We start from the raw sequence: 21,152 nt of genomic DNA on the forward strand, positions 1-21,152 counted from the left end.
GTAATGCATTAGCATTGAATTAGCAAAACGTTTTGCAACAGAAACCGCTAGAAATTCACGTTTTTTGTCAGAAATTCTGACTAATGAATACACCCCGGACTTCGGCAGCACAAGAAAGTCTGGTTTCCTTATTTCAAAGTGGGAAGAGTCGAGAAAAGAAAACTTCTTCAAAGAAAATGCATATCACAGCGCCATCTACTGTTCTGGAAAGTTGGTGGACATGAATATTTCTTTAAAATCCATTTACATTCATAAGATATTCTAAAAAAAAAAGTCTCATTTTCAGTCTATTACAAATTTATTCTAAAATACAGAAACAAAAAGTGACAATAATGAAATCAAACAAGAAGGACACCAAGGTGACACTGCTATACTTCATTTAGCACCTTTATGGTTCGGTTATACATCATCGTTGTCATCTACTATATATTCCTTCGTACAAAATGGATGCTAACGCGTGTCATTAACATACAAAATATGAGGCAAGAGGATGAGGGGGAATCACAGTTATTTGAAGAGAAAACTCATGATTCAATCCCAAAAGTACAGTTTTTGGTGTGCCTTCGTCAGCCTGAAGTACCATTTCTTATGCCACATAGTCCTAGACATGGTTACAGTACATGGTACCCATTCTTGTCATTTGAGGTCTTTATCCTCTGATTGCCAGACAGAAGTTTGTCTGTCATTGTTTGACCTATAGCTTCACAAGTTCACTATTCTATACTATTGCATTTACATGGAAGTTATTCTAGATATATACAAAGGCAAAAATAATACAATAAAAACTAGTTGGCACACAAGTTCATGAAAAAAATGGGCTTGATGAGACATAATACATTTCATACATGTCTTTTAGGAGGCTAATGGCTGAAAATAAGGCACTTATGAGTCATGTGATACAGCCCCAAATGCCATTATCAACACATGATCAATTTCACCTATAAAAGAGGAAGTGGCGCCCTCTACTGTCCGAGTCCTCTCAGTACACTTGGCGACAGCTCATTTGGCCAGTCCGTTACTTCAGTCGTTTTAATGAACCACCACTAGTTACTCACACCCACCCAGTCAGCCAAACGCTATTAACTAAATGTTGGAGATAGGAACACAAGCATTTCACTTCAACCACAATCACAAATGCTAAATATGTGTATGTGACCAATAGTATTTGATTTTGAAATCGGTGATTTCAGAAGCAGAACTAAACCAATACACACACACACACACACGTTTTAAATAAAACGAGAAGAGTTGCTTTTCTGACATGGAGAGTCCAGCAGCATGTTTCGGAGTTGCAAGTCAAGAAGTATGCCAGTATATTCAGAAAAGGGAAACCAGACATGATGCATTTCATGTCTTTTATGATACTGTGCCAAAATTCCTCTGACTCACTGTTGAACCCTGTTCTTACCAGACATGAAATGAGTGACACCAATCTACTAGGTCCTAATCAGACCACAAGTTAATTACCAGCATAGACTAGAATATTCACTCCCCAAAGAGGGAAACTCCTAAACCTCACATCAATAGTCACTCACGTCATCAGACTACATCACATCCACAAAGAACTCGCTGGGGTTGCCCATGGCTAGGTGGAAGGACTGGCGTGAGGCCGTCAGCTCGGGGGGAACAGAGCCCAGGTCACGGGTTGGGGGGGCCCCGGGTGGTCCTCCAGGGACAGAGGGGCCCATGCCCGGGTGCATGGGGACCGAGGGGTGCTGCTGGGGGTACTGGTGGGGGTGTCCCATGTTTGGGGGTCCCATGTGTGTGTGTGGGTGCTGGGGCACCATCATCACCATCATAGGGTTGTAGGGCATGGGCATCCCCGGGGGATAGGGCGACATGTGGGGGGGCGGTGGCATGCGGTGATGATGATGATGATGCGAGCGCTGTGAGGAGTGGCTGTGCTCGCTAGGCGTGGCCGAGCCGTGGCCCCGCCTCAGGCTGCTGCGGACTGAGTATTCTGATTCGCTGCCGCTGCCCGAGCGAGAGTCCCCCCCTTCCCCTCCTCCAGAAGGGGACTTTTCTCCTCCTCCCGCCGTACTGCCTTGACCCCCCTTACTGCCTCGTCGCCTCTCACCCCCCTCGCTCCGCGTTGACCCACTGCTCCGGCTCCCTAGGGGGACAAACACAGGGGTTAGAACGGATTACAACTGCCAGCTCTCACACATTTATGGTTATTTCTTTAGTTTCCATAATGCTGTCACAATTTGGACATTGGCCACTGATGTGACACCCACCCCGGACAGCTTTCCCTCCTTCCCTACCTCCCCCTTGGTCTTACCTTCACTGTGCTGACTGGCTGTGCCCGTGCTGCCTGGAGCGAAGCTGTAGCTGGACAGCTCATGGTAGGGTGGGGGCTGGCTGGAGTAGGGGTGGGGGTGGGGGTACTGGAAGGAAGGGAAGGAGTGTAGCAGGGGCCAAGGCGTGGCCCCCGGGAGGGGCAAGGGGGCCAGGGTGTCCTGGTCGGAGGCCCCGCTGGAGCCGTCGTTGTCAATCAGGGACAGGTTGGCCATGTCTGGGGGGGACGGGGAGGGGAGAAGTAATGAGGGAGGGGGCAAGGAGAGAGAGAGTTCAACTTTAACTGGTTGAAGAACTCATTTGGGCAAAGGGTTTGAATAAGCTCTTACAGCTATTAAGAAGATATAGGCATTAACCTTTCAACAAATTAAATTCATTAAAAAAAAATTAAAAAATCAAAGCAATCAAAATTATTTTTCTTCAGCATAAGTGCCCCCCTGGTACTCACAGTTCTCACAGTCGCTGAAGTCTCCGAAGATGTAGTAACACTGTTCTGAGAAGGTGATCTTGTTGACCGTGTGGCGGATGAAGCCGGCCTTCAGCAGGTTGCTGGCGTACTTCCTGGCCTCGCGGCAGTCCTGGAAGCCCTCGATGTGGTGGTACAGCCACTCCACCACATCAGAACCTGGAGATAGACAGACACACGAGAGAGAGACAGACACACGAGAGAGAGAGACACGAGAGAGAGAGAGACATGAGAGAAAGAGCCAGCGAGAGAGGATGAGGAAAGAGTGTCATTAGTTTGATCCCTTTAAATGTTTCCTTTTTATCTTGATACAGAGACCTGACTAAGGCCCCATGCTCTAACTCACCCAGGAAGGCATTGGGGATGGTGATCTTGAGCCACATCCTGTCTCTGACCTCCAGACCAGACTCTGGGGAGGCCATGGCCTTAGCCACCGACGCCATGTCAGAGTGCAGGGACAGGTTGAAGTCATCAAAACCTGGAGAGATAGAAAAGGAGTAAGAGATACAGAAAAGGAGAAAAAGAGAGGGGGAGATAGAAATAAAGACAATGAGGAAGATAGATAGAGAAATAAAAGGAGAGAAAGGGGGGTAGGTTTGAGGAGAGAGAGAGAGAAACAGCAAAAAAAAGAAACGTCCATTTTTCAGGACCATGTCTTTCAAAGATAATTCGTAAAAATCCAAATAACTTCACAGATCTTCATTGTAAAGGGTTTAAACACTGTTTCCCATGGTTGCTCAATAAACCAATTAATGAACATGCACCTGTGGAATGGTCGTTAAGACACTAACAGCTTATAGACGGTAAGCAATTAAGGTCAGAGTTATGAAAACTTAGAACACTAAAGAGGCCTTTCTACTGACTCTGAAAAACACCAAATTTCAGATTCCCAGGGTCCCTGCTCATCTGCGTGAACGTGCCTTAGGCATGCTGCAAGGAGGCATGAGGACTGCAGATGTGGCCAGAGCAATAAATTCCAATGTGAGATGTAGCTGATCGTCCTCACAGTGGCAGACCACGTGTAACAACACTTGCACAGTATCAGTACATCCGAACATCACACCTGCGGGACAGGTACAGGATGGCAACAACAACTTCCCGAGTTACACCAGGAACGCACAATCCCTCCATCAGTGCTCAGACTGTCCGCAATAGGCTGAGAGAGGCTGGACTGCGGGCTTGTAGGCCTGTTGTAAGGCAGATCCTCACCAGACATCACCGGCAACAATATCGTCTATGGGCACAAACCCACCGTCGCTGGACCAGACAGGACTGGCAAAAAGTGCTCTTCACTGACCAGTCGCGGTTTTGTCTCACCAGGGGTGATGGTCGGAATCACGTTTATCGTCGCACGAATGAGCGTTACACCGAGACCTGTACTCTGGAGCAGGATCGATTTGGAGGTGGAGGGTCCGTCATGGTCTGGGGCAGTGTGTCACAGCATCATCAGACTGAGCTTGTTGTCATTGCAGGCAATCTCAACGCTGTGCGTTACAGGGAGACATCCTCCTCCCTCATGTGTACCCTTCCTGCAGGCTCATCCTGACATGACCCTCCAGCATGACAATGCCACCAGCCATACTGCTCGTTCTGTGTGTGATTTCCTGCAAGACAGGAATGTCAGTGTTCTGCCACGGCCAGCGAAGAGCCTGGATCTCAATTCCATTGAGCACGTCTGGGTCCTGTTGGATCAGAAGGTGAGGGCTGGTGGAAGAGTGGGCTAACATCTCACAGCAAGAACTGGCAAATCTGGTGCAGTCCATGAGGAGGAGATGCACTGCCGTACTTAATGCAGCTGGTGGCCACACCAGATACTGACTTACCTTTGACCCCCCCTTTGTTCAGGGGAACATTATTCAATTTCTGTTAGTCACATGTCTGTGGGAGCTTGTTTAGTTTATGTCTCAGTTGTTGAATCTTATGTTCATACAAATATTTACACGTTAAGTTTGCTGAAAATAAACGCAGTTGACAGTGAGAGGACGTTTCTTTTTCTGCTGAGTTTAGAAAAGGAAGGGTAAAAACAGAGGGAGGTAGACAGCCATCATTGACCACATAAAAAAGCTGTAGACTAGAAGAGAAAGACAGATGTGGCCGGTGCTTCCGGTGCCAAGGTCGGGTATAAAACGCCTGGCACGCGACAAAGGAATGGATAGACCACAATAAAAATGAGAGAGAGAGAGAGGGAGGAGGGCAGAAATGAGAGAAACAGAGGAAAACAAAGTAAGAGAGTAGACTGGGGGTCAGTCAAGTGGAGAAAGGGCGAGAAGGTAAATGTTTAAAAGAGTGAGAAAGTTGAAAAGAGAGCGGTAATATGTAGAGAGTAGCCAAAGAGAGAGAAAAAAAGAAAGAGCGTGCGGTACTCACGTTCTGTCTCAGTGACAGAGGTGGTGGTGATGGTGCTGAGAGCAGAGCTGCCGGTGTAGGGAGGGTAGGCCCCCGCCAGGGCTACCGAATGGCTCACCCATGCTGCTGGGTCTATGGGCCGGATCGGCTCATCTACAGCGAGAGGGGGGTACACGAGATCTCAAAAATGTAATTTCTTTGACATTTCATAGGATAAAGTATTGATGGCCCCACTATACACAGTGTACAAAAGAATAGGGACAGCTGCTCTTTCCATGACAGACTGACCAGGTGAAAGCTAAGATCCCTTATTGATGTCACTTGTTAAATCGTCCTCAATCAGTGTAGATTAAGGTGATGAAACAGGTTAAAGAAGGATTTTTAAGCCTGGAGACAATTGAGACATGGATTGTGTATGTGCACCATTCAGAGGGTGACGGGACAAGAAAATATTTAAGTGCCAGGCGCACCGGTTTGAGTGTCAGAACTGCAACTCTGCTGGGTTTTTCATGCTCAACAGTTTCATGTGTGCATCAAGAATGGTCAATCACCCAAAGGACATCCAGCCAACTTGACAATTGTGGGAAGCATTGGAGTCAACATGAGCAAGCATCCCTGTGGAACGCTTTCGACACCTTGCGGAGTCCACGCCCCGAGAAATGTAGAATGTTCCGAGGGCAAAAAGGGGTGCAACTCAATATTAGGAAGGTGTTCCTAATGTTATGTACACTCAGTGTCAAAGATCATAGAGACAGAGTAGCTGTACAACTCTGTGGTAGAGACGAGGCGTGCAGGCTGCTACTCACTGCGGGGGAGAGTGAAGTAGCCCTGAGGTGACGGGTCCCAGCACTTAGCCACTGTCAGGATGATGGGCCTGAGGGAGAGACAGAAGGACAGGTCATCATCGCGTGTCAACTGGCATTTCCCCATTGAGCGCAGGCAAAAGGGCTGGACCGTGTAAATGTACTGATGTCCTTAGGTCTGAAACGTACCCCGGTTTGTGCACGATCTCCCTCAGCACGCGCACCGCGTCGTCGTTGCTCATATTCTCAAAGTTAATGTCGTTCACCTTGAGGAGAAAGAGAGTCCGTAGATATGAACGGTCCAACTCAAGAACAAAAACCTCATGTAATCAATTACCAGTTATATATATATATATATATATATATATATATATATGGCTATCTAGTTACCCCGGCCAGTCACACACACACCTGAAGCAGCATGTCCCCGGGTTCGATGCGTCCGTCGGCAGCCACCGCCCCTCCCTTCATGATGGAACCGATATAGATGCCCCCATCCCCTCTCTCGTTACTCTGGCCCACGATGCTGATGCCTAGGAAGTTATACTTCTCTGTGGGAGGGAAGAGGATATCGGTTATTTCATCTCAAACTTTTAGGAAGAAAGTTCCCTGAGATAAAGAACCTCTGAGGTGGTGGTAAGAGTTGGTGAAAAAAAAAAAAAAAAAGTGACAGCAAGTGAAGAGAGAAGGATAGAGACATGACAGGAGGAGAGAGGGGAGGAAGTGGTAGTGAGACATGGAGTTCAGGTCACAGGGCAGAAATGTGTTGGGAGGGGTGGATGTCTATAGCCTGGTAAAGCAGACTGAGCGCTTAAGTTCCGTTTCACTTCACAGAACGTGAGCTATTGCAAAGATCAGGCAGGTTTCACCCGGCTATTTCCAGAACGACTGGAGGTTTTTCCAAAAATGGACACGCAGAGTACTGGTTAGGTGGTCTAAAATAACGAGTGAAAAAGCTTGACAGTCAAAGAGAGGGTCAAGAGAGATGGGTGGAAGACATGAGAGGGGGAGTGGTGTCGGGGAACAGACGGCGAAACGTTACTGACCCATGTTGAGCGTGACGGTGATGATGTTTAGAGACATGGTGGAGTCCGTCACGCTGCTGAACGACGACGCCTGGGGACAAGAAAAGGGAAAACGCAATCAATTCCAACGCAGAATGGGACATTTCTGACTTAAAACGGTTTATGTTTTAAACTTAAGTCAAAAATTAAGAGAGGGAGGAAGAATTCATTACCCTTTCAAGCCTGGGCGGGCGCTGTTTCTTGCGCCTTCGGTGGCGTTTGAGCAGCCTGGACGCCGTGCTCTGCTCTGTGGAGCTGCTGAACCGGCTCATGGTGTCGTCATCCTCAGAGTCACAGAAACTGGTGGTGTCCAGCTCGCTGCTCATCACCGTGGTAGCGCTCTCATAGCCCGCTAGGTGGCGCTCCATGCGGCTCTGGCCGTTCATCCTAGGCCCTGACGCACCAGAGATCGAGAGAGCGACAGATAGGAGAGCAGGGGGAGAAGAGGAAGAGAGATGGAGGGTTAACTATGAATTTTATGTTTATTCATGTTATCAATGTCAATTGCTATTACCACTAGAAGAACAAGGGTTGCATTCAGTAGACAAAACATTTTGAAACAGGAAGCCTGACATTGCCCAATAAGAAATGCTCTGTCATTTTCCATTGTAAAATGTTCCATTACAGTGCCCTACTGAACATGAACCAGTGCCGTTCCATCATGGTGCGTCAATAGTTACCACAGCCTCAAAGTACTAAACCCTGCATATTTAAAAAGATTGTATATATTTTTTTAAAATTATATTTTAAACCTTAACCACACTGCTAACCTTATGCCTAACCTTAAATTAGAACCAAAAATAACAACCTTGTTTTCATGAATTTTTACAATTTAGCCATTTTGACTTTGTGGCTGTTCTATTAGCCATTTTGACTTTGTGGCTGTTCTATTTAGTGGAAACCATCATGTGACAAAGAGCAGGCGGTGCAGAGTGCTCACCATGTTGCTCCATGGCCTCCCTGTGTCTGGGTCTCTCTCTCCTGAAGGACACCACAGACTCGGTTTCTGTCTGGTCATCCAGGTTCTCCACACTGCCTGCTGCATTGGGACTGCATAGGGGAGAGGGTTTAAGTAGGGAAAGCTCTGGAACATACATTATTAATAAATCACAAATAGCAGCGTACACCTAATATCTAATAATATAGGCCACAACACAGATCGTATTACGACCTATGAGGACAATGTGTATGAATAGGAAGCAATGGATTAAGCCTAGTAGAGGTACTGTATGTCACAACTGGGTTCAAATAGTATTTGAAATCTTAATTTTCAAGAACTTTGAGCGATTACTTTAGTCTGCCTTGAGTGCTAGATGGGCGGGTTTGTACTTTTGGGGGCATTCCACTGGTCCCATTGCACCAGGAAAACTCTATATAGTGCAGCTAATGATTTTAAATACTATCTGAACCCAGGTTTGCAGTGTATTATAACCTAGACAGACAGTAACTAGAACCTGTTCCCAGACCAGGTGCTTACTGTCAATAGGCGGCACAGGCACAGATCATGTTCAAATGGGCCGTTGTATTTAACAGCAGGTAACATGATAGCTGGAGTGCCTGAGGTATTCTGTCATAGAATACGTTAGATACAGTACGAGATACATTAGAGTAGCACACTGATTATTTGGGACTGTGGGAGAGGATGTGCGCTCATACTGGAACGATGGGGGTCTGGAGTCACCGATGCCCCCGGTCCTCTCGACAGGTGGGGGTGGGAGAGGAGGAGGGGGTGAGGGCGGGGGCCGGACTTCTGCTGGGGGTGGAGGAAGGACTGGTGGTACTGGCTCTGCTGCTCCTGGCGTGTCTGATGAAACCAACTGAGGAGAGCGGGAGGGACAGAGATTTGGAAGGGGTGGACAGAGGAGGGAAAGAGGGGAAAAGGGGATGATATAAAAATTTACAAAATAAAATAAAACATTTAAAATAAAACAGGGAAGAAGAGGAATTATTATTTTAGTTTTTGTTGTCCATCAATTTTTTAGGTTAACTTTGTTTTTTACTCAAAGGGCCTTCAACGGGCCACCAGTTGCCATTCCCTGACCTTGCGCAAGGCATACAATTACCTACTCCCTACAGACCCAACATACTCCTACACAGACCAGTCTGCCTGGAGAGGGGCTAAAAAGCCAACAAACTATCTTTCAACAAAGATTCTGGGTTTCTATACATTTCAATTTCTCTATGACAAAGGAGACACATTCAAATGTGTTCTAGTTTCATGGATACAGTTCTGTCCTGAACCTTCCCCTGAAAACCAGTTTGCAGTTTTGATTGAATATCCCCTCTAAGGTGTCAGACACAGTGCCACAGAACACTTTTCCCCCTTTCTTTTCTTTAAGCTCTCTTCCTTCCCTCGTTCTTCTAAATGGCTGTTTGACTATAGAGCAGTCATCCTTCTGGGACCCTCCATCCTATCTTGTGTCAGTCCCTATGGCTTCCTCTCTTTGTCCAACCCTTTTAATCCCGCTCTCGCTCCTTTCTTCTCCTTCATATGCACTTGGCAGATGTTTTCCTCCCAACCGGGAAAAGTCACAATGTTTTGTCTGCAGGACTCATATCCTGCATGTTCTTTAGGGTAGGTAATATGATCATAAGTGAGGACATTTGAGGACGTAGTTACATTCACAGACCAAGGTGTTCATGATAGTGGGTTTTTGTCAGTGCCCTTTTAGTAGTTAAAGCAGGGTCATAGCCACAGAGGTCGGTAGAGAAATGGCCGCCATGTTGGCACCAAACGTTCCATGACAATAACGTTCTAATTGGCATTCTTAGAAGATCATGTCTTGGAACTTGACGCCAATGTGGAGATCGTTTTAAACTCTGAAACTCAGACCGAGTTTGCCAGAGTCTGTAGCCTACATCTCTGGCTCTAGTTCAAAGCTCACTTTGAGCAGTTTATGATACATTTGAACTGCTAGGTCCAACTCAGCAGTATTGTTCCGACTTGGGAACTTGACTTTTACAATTCGGTCCTGGAAAAATAGTTTGGAGCGATTCAGGAATTCCCCCTCTGTCTCCCTTCTACTGCTGCCTTTTCACTGGTCCGAGAAAGCTGTGGACCGTCTACCTCTACCAGTTTGCCCTTACCCATGACACCACTCGTCCGTTGAAGCAGGGGAGCTTGGAACTGTCGTCTGAGATCTCTTCCTTCACCACCCTTAAAAAAAGAGAAGAAAAAGAAGAGATGAGGCTAAGTGAAAACACATACTGTAAAGCCATACGCAGAGACCGACGTAAAGAGCAACACGAGGACACCGCTGCGTTCGTTTCCCAATGACTCAGCGTCCTTACCGAACCACAACGGAGATAGATACACACTCCCTACAACTACATCTGAAACTCTCACGGACCAGCCATTGTTTCTTGAGACTTAGAAATCCATTCCTCTTCTTTTCCTCTGCATCTACTTATACAACGTCAGTGAGAGAGTCTGCTGTGTAATATTTGTCTGTCTGAGCCACTATGTTATTACTGCAGTACTTAGGACCTGAGCTTGACATGAGTACTGTGTAGAGGAAACGTTTAACTGACTGCCTAAAGACTTACAGCTAAGCTTTTTCATCTTTATTTGCCTCTACGCCTGATGTTTTGTGTGTGTGGTTTGGTTGGCCAGTGTGTGTGTGTGTGTGTGTGTGTGTGGGGGGGGGTATGGTCAGCTCTGCCCCACTCTGGGGTTTTGTAAGCAGCTGTTGAGGGTTGGTTTTGTGGGTGAGTGTGAGCAGCTGTTGTTTTGAGTGTAAGCAGCACAGGGACAGATTGTTGTGGGCACCGGGGAGGCATGTCACAGGCTGGAGGCAGGCCTTGTGTGACAGTGCTGGAGTGGGTGAATGTTACCCCCTATCGTGCCCTCTTTCTCATCTCTCGCTCTCAGTCTCTTTCAATCCTTTCAGTTGCCCCCTTTCTCTTGCCCTCGGTCTATCCTGTTCTTTCTTGCTAAGAGGTCAGACTCAGATTGCATCCAGAAAGGGACAGATGCAACATTCTATCCCTAACAGGGTAATAGTCCGCATACCTCACCATTCCAAACAAAATGACCTCACCGCAAACTATTTCACCAACTCACTCGAAAATGTCTCAAACACAAACACATCTTGGAAATTCAGAATCCCCTTGGAATCCTAAAACCTGACATTTTTGCCCAGCACCTCCCTCCTAGCCGTTACCTCTTTGCCTCGCACACCCCAAGCAAACACACGTTCTCTCCCATCTACTAATCTCTCGCACAGCACACCCAAAACCACCATTCACTGCGACTACCCCGACCCCTCTCCCCACCCCACTCTCTTCCTGTTGATTCTGCCACGGCCAGAAACCAAGCAAATGGCCTCTGTCCAACCTCTGGTCCCCGATCTGGTCTGCTCCACACTGCTCAGCTCTGCTCTGACTGCCACACACAGCCTGTCTGACAGCTGGCTCGCACTCCAGGAAACAAAACACAAACAGAACAGGCAAACACATACACACACACACACACACCAATGCTTTAGTTACTTTACTGAGGCCTCAGGCTGACGAGCTCTGTTTTGATTGGGCAGCTGACTCCTTTGAGCTGGGTTTAAATGTAGCCTACTTGTAACTGACTCTCTTGAGATGTTTCAAAATGTTGCGGTTGTGGTAGAAGTAGGCTTAGGTCTAACGAACCCAGGAGTCAGACACTTCCAACGGCTTGACTACAACTCACATTTTTAAAAATGGATTTAACTTTTATTTAACTAGGCAAGTCAGATAATACATTCTTATTTACAATGAGGGCCAACCCCGGCCGAACCCTAACGACGCTGGACCAATTGTGCACCACCCTTTGGGACACCCAATCACGGCCGGTTGTAATACAGCCTGGAATCAAATCAGGGTCTGTAGTAACGTCTCTAGCACTGAGATGCAGTGCCTTAGACCGCTGTGCCACCCGGGAGCCCCACTAATGAAGCAGGAGCATTTGATTGTTTTAGTGCCCGTTTTAAAAACATAACATGGTGTCTTGGTTTCGCGTTCAGTAACATCCGAGAGAGACATCAAAGTACGTTTTACTAGCTTTACAAAACTTCAGCAGTTTAACTGCAAGTAATGAGTTTAACAGAAGCCCTAGGTCTCATCAGTCAAACTCCACCACAAACATGCATTCCATTCAACCTAGGGAAATGCACAACTGACAGGCAGCCACCAAAGAAAGATTAATTGCGAGAGCAGACAGCTCTTTCAGTCTGGAGGATTTAAATGGGAGAAAAGAAGGAGAGAGAGGAGAAAGGGAGGTATACAGGGGTTGCAGCCAGCCAAGCTAGGGTGTTAGGGGAGACAAAAACTTGGCCCAGTTCCCAAAAGGGAAGAAAAGCTGAGGATTTCACAAGCTCACGGAGAGAGAGAGATGGGAATTAGTGATGAGAACAGCCAGGGTGAGAAGGGTTTTTCTTCATTGTGGTGTCCAAAGTAAAGACAGTATTTATGCCGGAAGTTATGCTTTGACCCATATTTGGACACTAGTATGTTTTCCTGGTCTTAGCTATGAGAGATCAGGAGGGGTATGATGGATAGAGAGATGGTTTGGCTTTCTTTGTGCAGTCATTGACCCCCCCACATCCCCTACCTCTTTGATAGGTGACAGTCATACACAAAATTGGGTAACATTATGGGACATTGTCCTTATTGAATTCAATTAAATACTATTATAATATCCTAACAGGCCAACCAAATGTGTCACCTTGTTGCATTAACTGTCTAAAGATAAAATCACAAATCCCTATTCCAAACATTAGATCAGTGGTTCTTAACCTTGGAGGTACCGAACCCTTCTTAATTGGAAAAATAAAATATTATTTTTTTCAAATTCAAAACATATGTATATATTTACTGGTGCACAAAATGAACATAACAAAATGAACATCACTGTGTTCAACACCACTGTGTTCAAAGAACAAAATCATCAAAACATGATTTTCACACAAAAACAAAATAATGAATATTTACTGCAAATCAGTGTGACTTCTGCTGTTGCCTTTCAGAGACCAGTTCAGAAATGCACGGCTTCACCTTGGCAAGTGCCACTCATGTCATTTTCGCAACAAAGTCTGTTCCTTTTCTTCGCTTTTATGTCCAGCATCCTCGAAAAGGACTCTCTTGTAGGGAAGTATCCGTCGAGAGACTTTGCAAGCTCATCTAAGTGCGTGGCAATTGCTTGCTTCAGTTCCACGGGTACAGAAATGTCTCCGATTCCAGATACATCTTCGATCTTACTTACACAGTCGTCCAGCAGGGGAAAGTTTGCGAAGTTATCGTTCTCTGTTCGTCGTTTCCATAACGGTAGCTTTTTTTGAAAAGCCTTCAGGTTTTCCTCCGCTTCGATGATGTTGACACCATCACCCTGCATCTTTTGATTGAGATGATTGAGAGCTGCGAAGATATCAGCCATGTACGCTAAAATGAGAATGAACTCAGAATTTTTGACGCAATCTGCATGACAATGTTGGTGCTCTTGCAAAAACAGGGCTAATTCCACACGCATTGCAAAAACACGATTCAGCACCTGTCCCCGGGATAACTACCGAACGTTAGAATGGTACAGAAGTACATCGAATTCAGAGCCAATTTCTTTACACGGCTCACTGAAGATGCGGTGCCTCAGAGCACTAGTTCGCACATAGTTCACGCATTCCACTACAATTTTTAATACTTCTGCCAGTTTTGGAGGCAAGGTTTTTGTTGCCAACGCATGCCTGTGCAGAATACAATGCGTAACAATTGTGTGGTGCATCGGCTTTCACTAGCGCACCAAAACCAGACTTTCTTCCCAGCATGACTGGAGCTCCGTCCGAACAAACTGCAGAAACCATATCCCACGAAAGATTGTTGTCTTTGAAGAAGTCATCCACAAGTTTCTTCACATCGGCTGCCTTAGTTGTTGTTGTAAGAGGCGTACAAAATAAAAAAATCTTCCTTTATCACGTCGTCTTTCACATAGCGCACGAATACAGCAAGCTGGCTTAGATTGGAAACGTCTGTGGTCTCGTCGAGTTGAAGGCTGAATTTTGCCGGGCTTGAAATCAGATCAGCAACTACTTGAGCCAAGATGTCTTTGCTCATGGCCTCTATTCTGTCGCTGATGGTGTCATTTGAAAGAGGAATTTGGGATAACTTAACTTCAGCCTCTTTTCCCAGCATGATATTCGCCATCTTCAACACAGCTGGTTTTATGAGTGTTTCACCAATGGTGTGTGGTTTGCCCTGCTTTGCGATCTGGTAAGCAACTTCGTACGATGCTGTTAGGATCGGTTTGTTGATGGGTACAAAGCCGAGAACAGGCAGAGTAGCCTTTTCATCGAATCTGGCTCTCTTCACCTTGAATTCAGCGAGCGTGGTGTTATTGTATTTTCCATCTCCATGCAGCTTAAGGAAGTATTCTCTTAGTTTTGCCGGTGCTAGACTAGAATTGCTCAACTCGGCAATGCAAATCATGCAGTTAGGACACTGACTCCCATCACGTTCCGTTATACATGTGAATCCACATTGTACATATTCATCCGACCACTTTCTTTTTTTGCTCGACATAGTAAGTATGAAGGGATTAAAATATTAAGTAAGAAATCACAAGACGTACCATCACGAGTCACAAGTCGACTACTGAGCGCACCAAATTCCCTGCAGCACAGATAGGCCAAGCGATGTAGCGTGATCACCTGCAGCTAATGATGGCCAAGCGGGGCGTGTCATCACAAATCATATGAGTCGGATGTTTGTCTTGACCTCCGTCAAACCCAGGTTAAGAACCACTGCATTAGATCAACTCAAGCGTTTCCCCCTTCTCATGACACTTATTTTCTCCCACTAGCCAATTTTGTAACTAATTGGCGACAGATTCACGCGAATATTCTAAAATCTACATAAATAAAATATGCACATTTTCCCACCAGAGATGCGTTTCCATCAAATGCACTTGTTGCAGATAAGTCTGTGCGTGCAGACGTAGTACACATAAAATGTGTTATCCCATGTACCGAATAAAAAATAATAAGTAAAACGGGTTTCCATCGCATTTTCAACTCTACTGATGGTTTTGGCACAGAAAAATGTTGTGTTAAGTAGCAAATTTGCCAACTCTGGTTTTGGCATGTGAACTCTAGCCAACAGCTCGCAGATAGTGCAGGTATAGCCTGCATGAGATTATTATGGACAGAATAGCAACAATATTTACCCAACATCAATAATAATATGCCACCAGAATAAACCCCTTGATAATTATTGGAAAGGGACACCCTGTGAAGTTAACGGCATGCTTTATCCAAGTCGTAGTGGGAGGACTACACAACATGTCATCGTGTTACTCCAATTTTACTTCGATATGATGGTTATTACATCCATATATGCATATAAAAGCATTTCCAGCTACATTCCTCCCATAATTACATTTTACAGACACAAAAAGATCCCACCTTGTCTAGCGTATATATAGTTTACAAATGTTTGGAAAGTTGACTTAAAAATGTTCTGTTTCCGTCAGGTCTGTTGTGGCATTTTTTTTATCCGACATGTACTTTACTCACACCAAAAGGTTGGATGGAAACCTGGTTACTAACCACTAACCAGGTTTCCATCCAACCTTTTGGTGTGAGTAAAGTACATGTCGGATAAAAAAAATACCACAACAGAGCTGACGGAAACAGAACATTTTTAAGTCAACTTTCCAAATGTCGACAAAACAAAATACACTAGACAAGGTGGAATCATTTTGGGTCTGGAAAATTAATTATGCGATAAAATGTCGCTGGAAACCCTTTTATGCACATGTAATAATAACCATCATATCGAAGTCCATTTGGGAGTCACGCAATAACGTGCGGTCCACCCACTAAGACTTGTAGGGAAAGCATGCCGTTTATTAGGCTACAGATTAAATAAGTTATGATGAACTTCACAGGGTGTTGAAAGTGTAAGGTGATGAACTTGATGCTCCTTTCTAATAAATATTGAGGGTCTTATTCTGGTGACATGATCAAATGCCGTTTGACAAATCAAAACAATCTTGCTCTTCTGTCCATAATAATCTCATGTAGGCTATGCCTGCACTGTATATCTGCGAGCTGTTGGCTAGAGCGCATGCGCCAATACTAGAGTGGGCACACTCGCTATATAACACAAACATGTTATAAAGGAAGCGGATCCTTTGTTCGGATCACCAACCAGGACATTAGATCTAATCAAAAAGGCCGACCCAAAACAACGTTGCTGCAGAAGAGTTAGTCGGAGCAGCCTCCTGGTCAGACTTCGAAGGCATGCACACCATCCACCGTTTCCGAGTATATTACTCGCCAATGTCCAGTCTCTAGACAACAAGTTAGACAATTAGGGCATATGTTGTCCTCCAGAGAGACATCAGAGATTGTAAAGTTCTCTTATTTCATGGAAACATGGCTCTCTCGGGATATGTTGTCAGAGTCGGTACAGCTTCCGGGTTTCTTCATGCATTGCGCCGACAGAAATAAACATCTCTCTGGGAAGAAGAAGGGCGAGGGCGAAGGCTTCATGATTAATGACTCGTGGTGTAATCATAACAACATACAGGAACTCAGGTTATTTTGTTCACCTGACCTAGAATTCCATACAACCAAATGCAGACCATATTATCTCCCAAGAGAATCGGTTATCGTCACAGCCGCGTATATCCCCCCTCAAGCGTATACCACAACAGCCCTCAAGGAACTTCACTGGACTTTATATAAACTGGAAACCATATATCCTGAGGATGCATTTATTGTAGCTGGGGATTTTAACAAAGCAAATTTGAGAACAAGGCTACCTAAATTCTATCAGCACATTTTTTGTAGCATTCGCATGGGAAATACACTGGACCACTGCTGCTCTAACTTCCTTGATGCATACAAGGCCCTCCCCTGCTCTCCCTTGGGCAAATCCGACCATGACTTAATTTTGCTCCTACCGTCTTATAGGCAGAAACTCAAACAGGATGTACCAGTGACAAGAACCATTCAATGCTAGTCTGACCAATCGGAATCTACTCTTCAAGATTGTTTTGATCACTCAGACTGGGAAATGTTCCGGGCAGCCTCAGAGAATAACATTGATTTATAAGCTGATTCGGTGAATGAGTTTATAAGAAAGTGCATAGGAGATGTTGTACCCACTGTGACTATTAAAACCTACCCTAACCAGAAATCTTGGATAGATGGCGGCATTCGCACAAATGTGAAAGCACGAATCATCGCATTTAACCATGGAAAGATGACTGGGAATATGGCCGAGCATAAACAGTGTACTTATTCCCTCCGTAAGGCAATCAAACAAGTGAAATGTCATTATAGGGACAAAGTGAAGTCGCAATTCAATGGCTCAGACACGAGATGTATGTGGCAGGGTCCACATGCAATTATGGACTACAAAAAGAAAACCAGCCAAGTCACGGACACCGACGTCTTGCTTCCAGACAAACTAAACACCTTCTTTGCCTGCTTTAAGGATAATACAATGCCACTAACACGGCCCGCTACCAAGGACTGCGGGCCCCCCCTCTCCTTCTCCGTGGTCGACGTGAGTAAGACATTTAAATGTGTCAACCCTCGCAGGGCTGCTGTCCCCAGACAGCATCCCTAGCCGCATCCTCAGAGCATGCACAGACCAGCTGGCTGGTGTGTTTACGTACATATTCAATCGCTCCCTATCCCAGTCTGCTGTCCCTACATGCTTCAAGATGGCCACAATTGTTCCTGTACCCAAAAAGACAAAGGTAACTGAACTAAATGACTATCGCCCCGTAGCACTCACTTCTGTCATCATGAAGTGCTTTGAGAGACTAGTCAAGGATCATATCACCTCCAGCTTACCTTCCACCCTAGACCCACTTCAGTTTGCATACCATCCCAACAGTTCCACAGACAATGCAATCGCCATCACACTGCCCTATCCCATCTCGACAAGAGGAATACCCATGTAAGAATGCTGTTCATTGAGTACAGCTCAGCATTCAACACCATAGTACCCTCCAAGCTCATCATTAAGCTTAAGGCCCTGAGTCTCAAACCCACCTTGTGCAATTGAGTTCTGGACTATCTGACGGACCACCCACAGGTGGTGAGGGTAGGAAACAACATCTCCACTTTACTGATCCTCAACACCAGGGCCCCATAAGGGTGCGTGCTAAGCCCCCTCCTGTACTCCCTGTTCACCCATGACTGCGTGGCCATGCTCAATCATCAAGACTGCAGACGACAACAGTAGTGGGCTTGATTACCAACAACAACAGCCTACAGGGAGCCTACAGGGAGGACAGCCTACAGGGAGGAGGTGAGGGCACTGAGTGTGGTGTCAGAAAACAACCTCTCACTCAACATCAACAAAGGAGATGATCGTTGACTTCAGGAAACAGCAGAGGGAGAACCCCCCTATCAACGGGACAGCAGTGGAGAAAGGAGAACGTTTTATGTTCCTTGGCGTACACATCACGGATAAACTGAAATGGTCCACCTACACAGACAGTGTGGTGAAGAAGGCGCAACAATGCCTCTTCAACCTCAGGAGGCTGCAGAAATATGGCTCGTCACCTAAAACCCTCACAATCTTTTACAGATGCACAATTGAGAGCATCTTGTCGGGCTCTATCGCCGCCTCGTACGGCAACTGCACCGCCCTCAATCGTAGGGCTCTCCAGAGGTTGGTGTGGTCTGCACAACGCATCCCCGGGGCAAACTACCTGCCCTCCAGGACACCTACAGCACCCGATGTCACAGGAAGGCCAAAAAGATCATCAACGACAACAACCACCCGAGCCACTACCTGTTCACCCCACTACCATCCAGAAGGTGAGGTCAGTACAGGTGCATCAATGCTGGGACTGAGAGACTGAAAAACAGCTCTCAAGGCCATCAGACTGTTAAACAGCCATCACTAACACAGAGAGGCTTCTGCCTATATACAGACTTGAATCATTGTTCACTTTAAATAATGCAACTTTAATTATGTTTACATATCTTAAACTACTCATCTCATATGTATATACAGTATTTTATACCAGCTATTGCATTTTGCTCATGCCGCTTGGTCATCGCTCATCCATATATTTTAACATGTACATATTCTTATTCCATCCATTTAGATGTGTGTATTAGGTAGTTGTTATGGATTTGTTAGATTACTTGTTAGATATTGCTGCACCGTCAGAACTAGAAGCACAAGCATTTCACTACACTTGCATTAACATCTGCTAGCCATGTGTAATTTGATTTGAAATGTTTGAGAAAACCATCAGTAGAGTTGAAAATGCAATGGAAACCCATTTAATGTTTATTTCTTTGTATTTGTTACATGGGACATTGAGAAAAGTGCAATTCATGCGACCTGCAATTCAGTGCGTTCCTGCATGTGGGCATTCCAGCATCTGCAGGAACACCTATTTATAATTCTATTGAACCATTTTTAAGATGCGGGGGAGTTCCAGTACAGTAGGTGGTGTTAATGCACAATAACGTTGGATGCCAGCCACCAATAAACCCCACAGAAGGGGTGGGGCCGACAACAGCTGCTGGCTAGCCGTACACCGGTAAACAGTGTCCTTCGTCCCTGCATTTCTGTCAACGATGCCGAGGGCAGGTGTTCGGCAGTCGGGAGCGAAGGACATTGTGTGCTAGCTTAGCCAACTAGTCCAGTACACAACAGGCGGGAGGCGACACTGTGTGCTCGTTAGCTAATTAACACACGGTGTCCCTACCTAGCAAGCTAGCGATTTAGCTAACACACAGTGTCGCCGCAGCCCTCCGCCCTCGGTTTTCTCCAGTGCACAGCATGCGAGTGACACTGCATGCTAGCTAACTAGCACACGGTGTCGCTAATTAACAAGATAGGTAGCACACGGTGTATCCCCAACCTCTCGCCAGCTGTGCTAGCGGAAGGCGGGGTGACAACGTGTCCTTAGCCCCCACCTGGCAGACACTGTTTTCCGCAGTTCTGTTAACAACAGTAAGGGCAGGGGTTCGGCAGGCGGTAGCGACCAGCTGGCTAGCAAGGCATACTCCGGGGGCGAGCACAGAACCCCCAGATAGTTTTATTTCCCTTTTGAACCGGGGGGGGGGATGGAACGGGGGGGTTCATGAAGTAACTATTTGGATGCTGGAGGGGGTGAGGCAGGAACGCCCCGAATTGCACACCATTGCATTTTTATGTGCACAATGTCATCACGCACAGCCTTTAATCTGCTGCAACAGGTCAATTTGATAAAAACATATCTGGTGGGAAAATGCGCATGTTTTTTAATGCAGTTTTATCCATATTCGCATTTAAATCTGTAAACATAGTTACTGAATGACACCTTTCATTTACAACATTGGATCATGCAAGTTGATCCAGTTAAATGGTTACCAGTTAACTTAACTATTGTAACTAACGTTAATAAAGTGTAGCAACAGTTCACCCTTTGTGTCTTTGGGAGTATTGTCAAAGATAAATAGATTTTGCAACAATGTATCTAATCAGCTACTGGACTCGGGTTGGTTTTCTTTATTATCATAATTTGCCTGAAACCCACAACACGACACCGCACAATCATGCATCACTGGCTCTCACTTACCCGAAGTCCTGGTCCATAGACTTAAAGAAGAATTTGTAGTTGGGCTTGTTCAAGACCTGTTTAAAATCCAACAAAGTGATATTTTCGGCAGGAATCTGAATCTTCACCAAATACGGCGTCTCCTCCTCGTCGATGTGGTATATTATTTTGGTTTCCGCCATTTCACCAGCAACTTTTTTTCAGCTGTACCACACAAACTATGGAAGAGAAAGGTAGCTAGTTAGCTAACACTAGCTATGCTAACGGGAGAAGGGGGTGAGGAGAAGTGCTCTTACAACACTAGCCAGCAGTGAGTTTGCCCTGGCCAGAACTAATACAAAAGTTTAACATCTACTTATATCACGAACATATCGCCTTAGTTTATATCCCCCAAAGAAAAATATATAATTCCCTAACGGCGAAGGGGTTAAAAACCACGCACACGCTACATTCACAAGATCCGCTACCCACAATTTCTCCCCCAACAAAAACATAAGGGGGGTCTAAAACTTTTCTCTCGACTATTACAAGCCAACGCGGCGTATGACGTCAGGTATGCTCCCTTTACGTTTTCGCTCAACGTGCCACCGTCTGTCTGTATCCAATGGTCTGTAGAAATATTCCAGGAATTTTAT

General features: G+C 45.6%; 1 protein-coding gene across 1 annotated transcript; it reads right to left on the bottom strand.

The window, feature by feature from the left end:
• Positions 1 to 371: 371 nt before the first annotated feature.
• LOC112233841 (segment polarity protein dishevelled homolog DVL-2-like) lies at positions 372 to 21,045 on the bottom strand. The gene is made up of 14 exons (XM_024401729.2): positions 20,539 to 21,045; positions 10,065 to 10,134; positions 8,634 to 8,794; positions 7,918 to 8,027; positions 7,151 to 7,371; positions 6,960 to 7,029; positions 6,325 to 6,464; positions 6,103 to 6,179; positions 5,917 to 5,984; positions 5,132 to 5,263; positions 3,111 to 3,242; positions 2,747 to 2,923; positions 2,282 to 2,515; positions 372 to 2,113 (listed from the first exon to the last, which is right to left on the bottom strand). The coding sequence occupies exons 1-14, from the start codon at positions 20,697 to 20,699 to the stop codon at positions 1,545 to 1,547; spliced, it is 2,322 nt and encodes a 773-aa protein (XP_024257497.2). The 5' UTR covers positions 20,700 to 21,045; the 3' UTR covers positions 372 to 1,544.
• Between the last annotated feature and the right edge of the window lie 107 nt (positions 21,046 to 21,152).

This window comes from Oncorhynchus tshawytscha, linkage group LG15 (genome assembly GCF_018296145.1).
Source record: "Oncorhynchus tshawytscha isolate Ot180627B linkage group LG15, Otsh_v2.0, whole genome shotgun sequence".
Classification (NCBI taxonomy): Eukaryota; Metazoa; Chordata; class Actinopteri; order Salmoniformes; family Salmonidae; genus Oncorhynchus; species Oncorhynchus tshawytscha.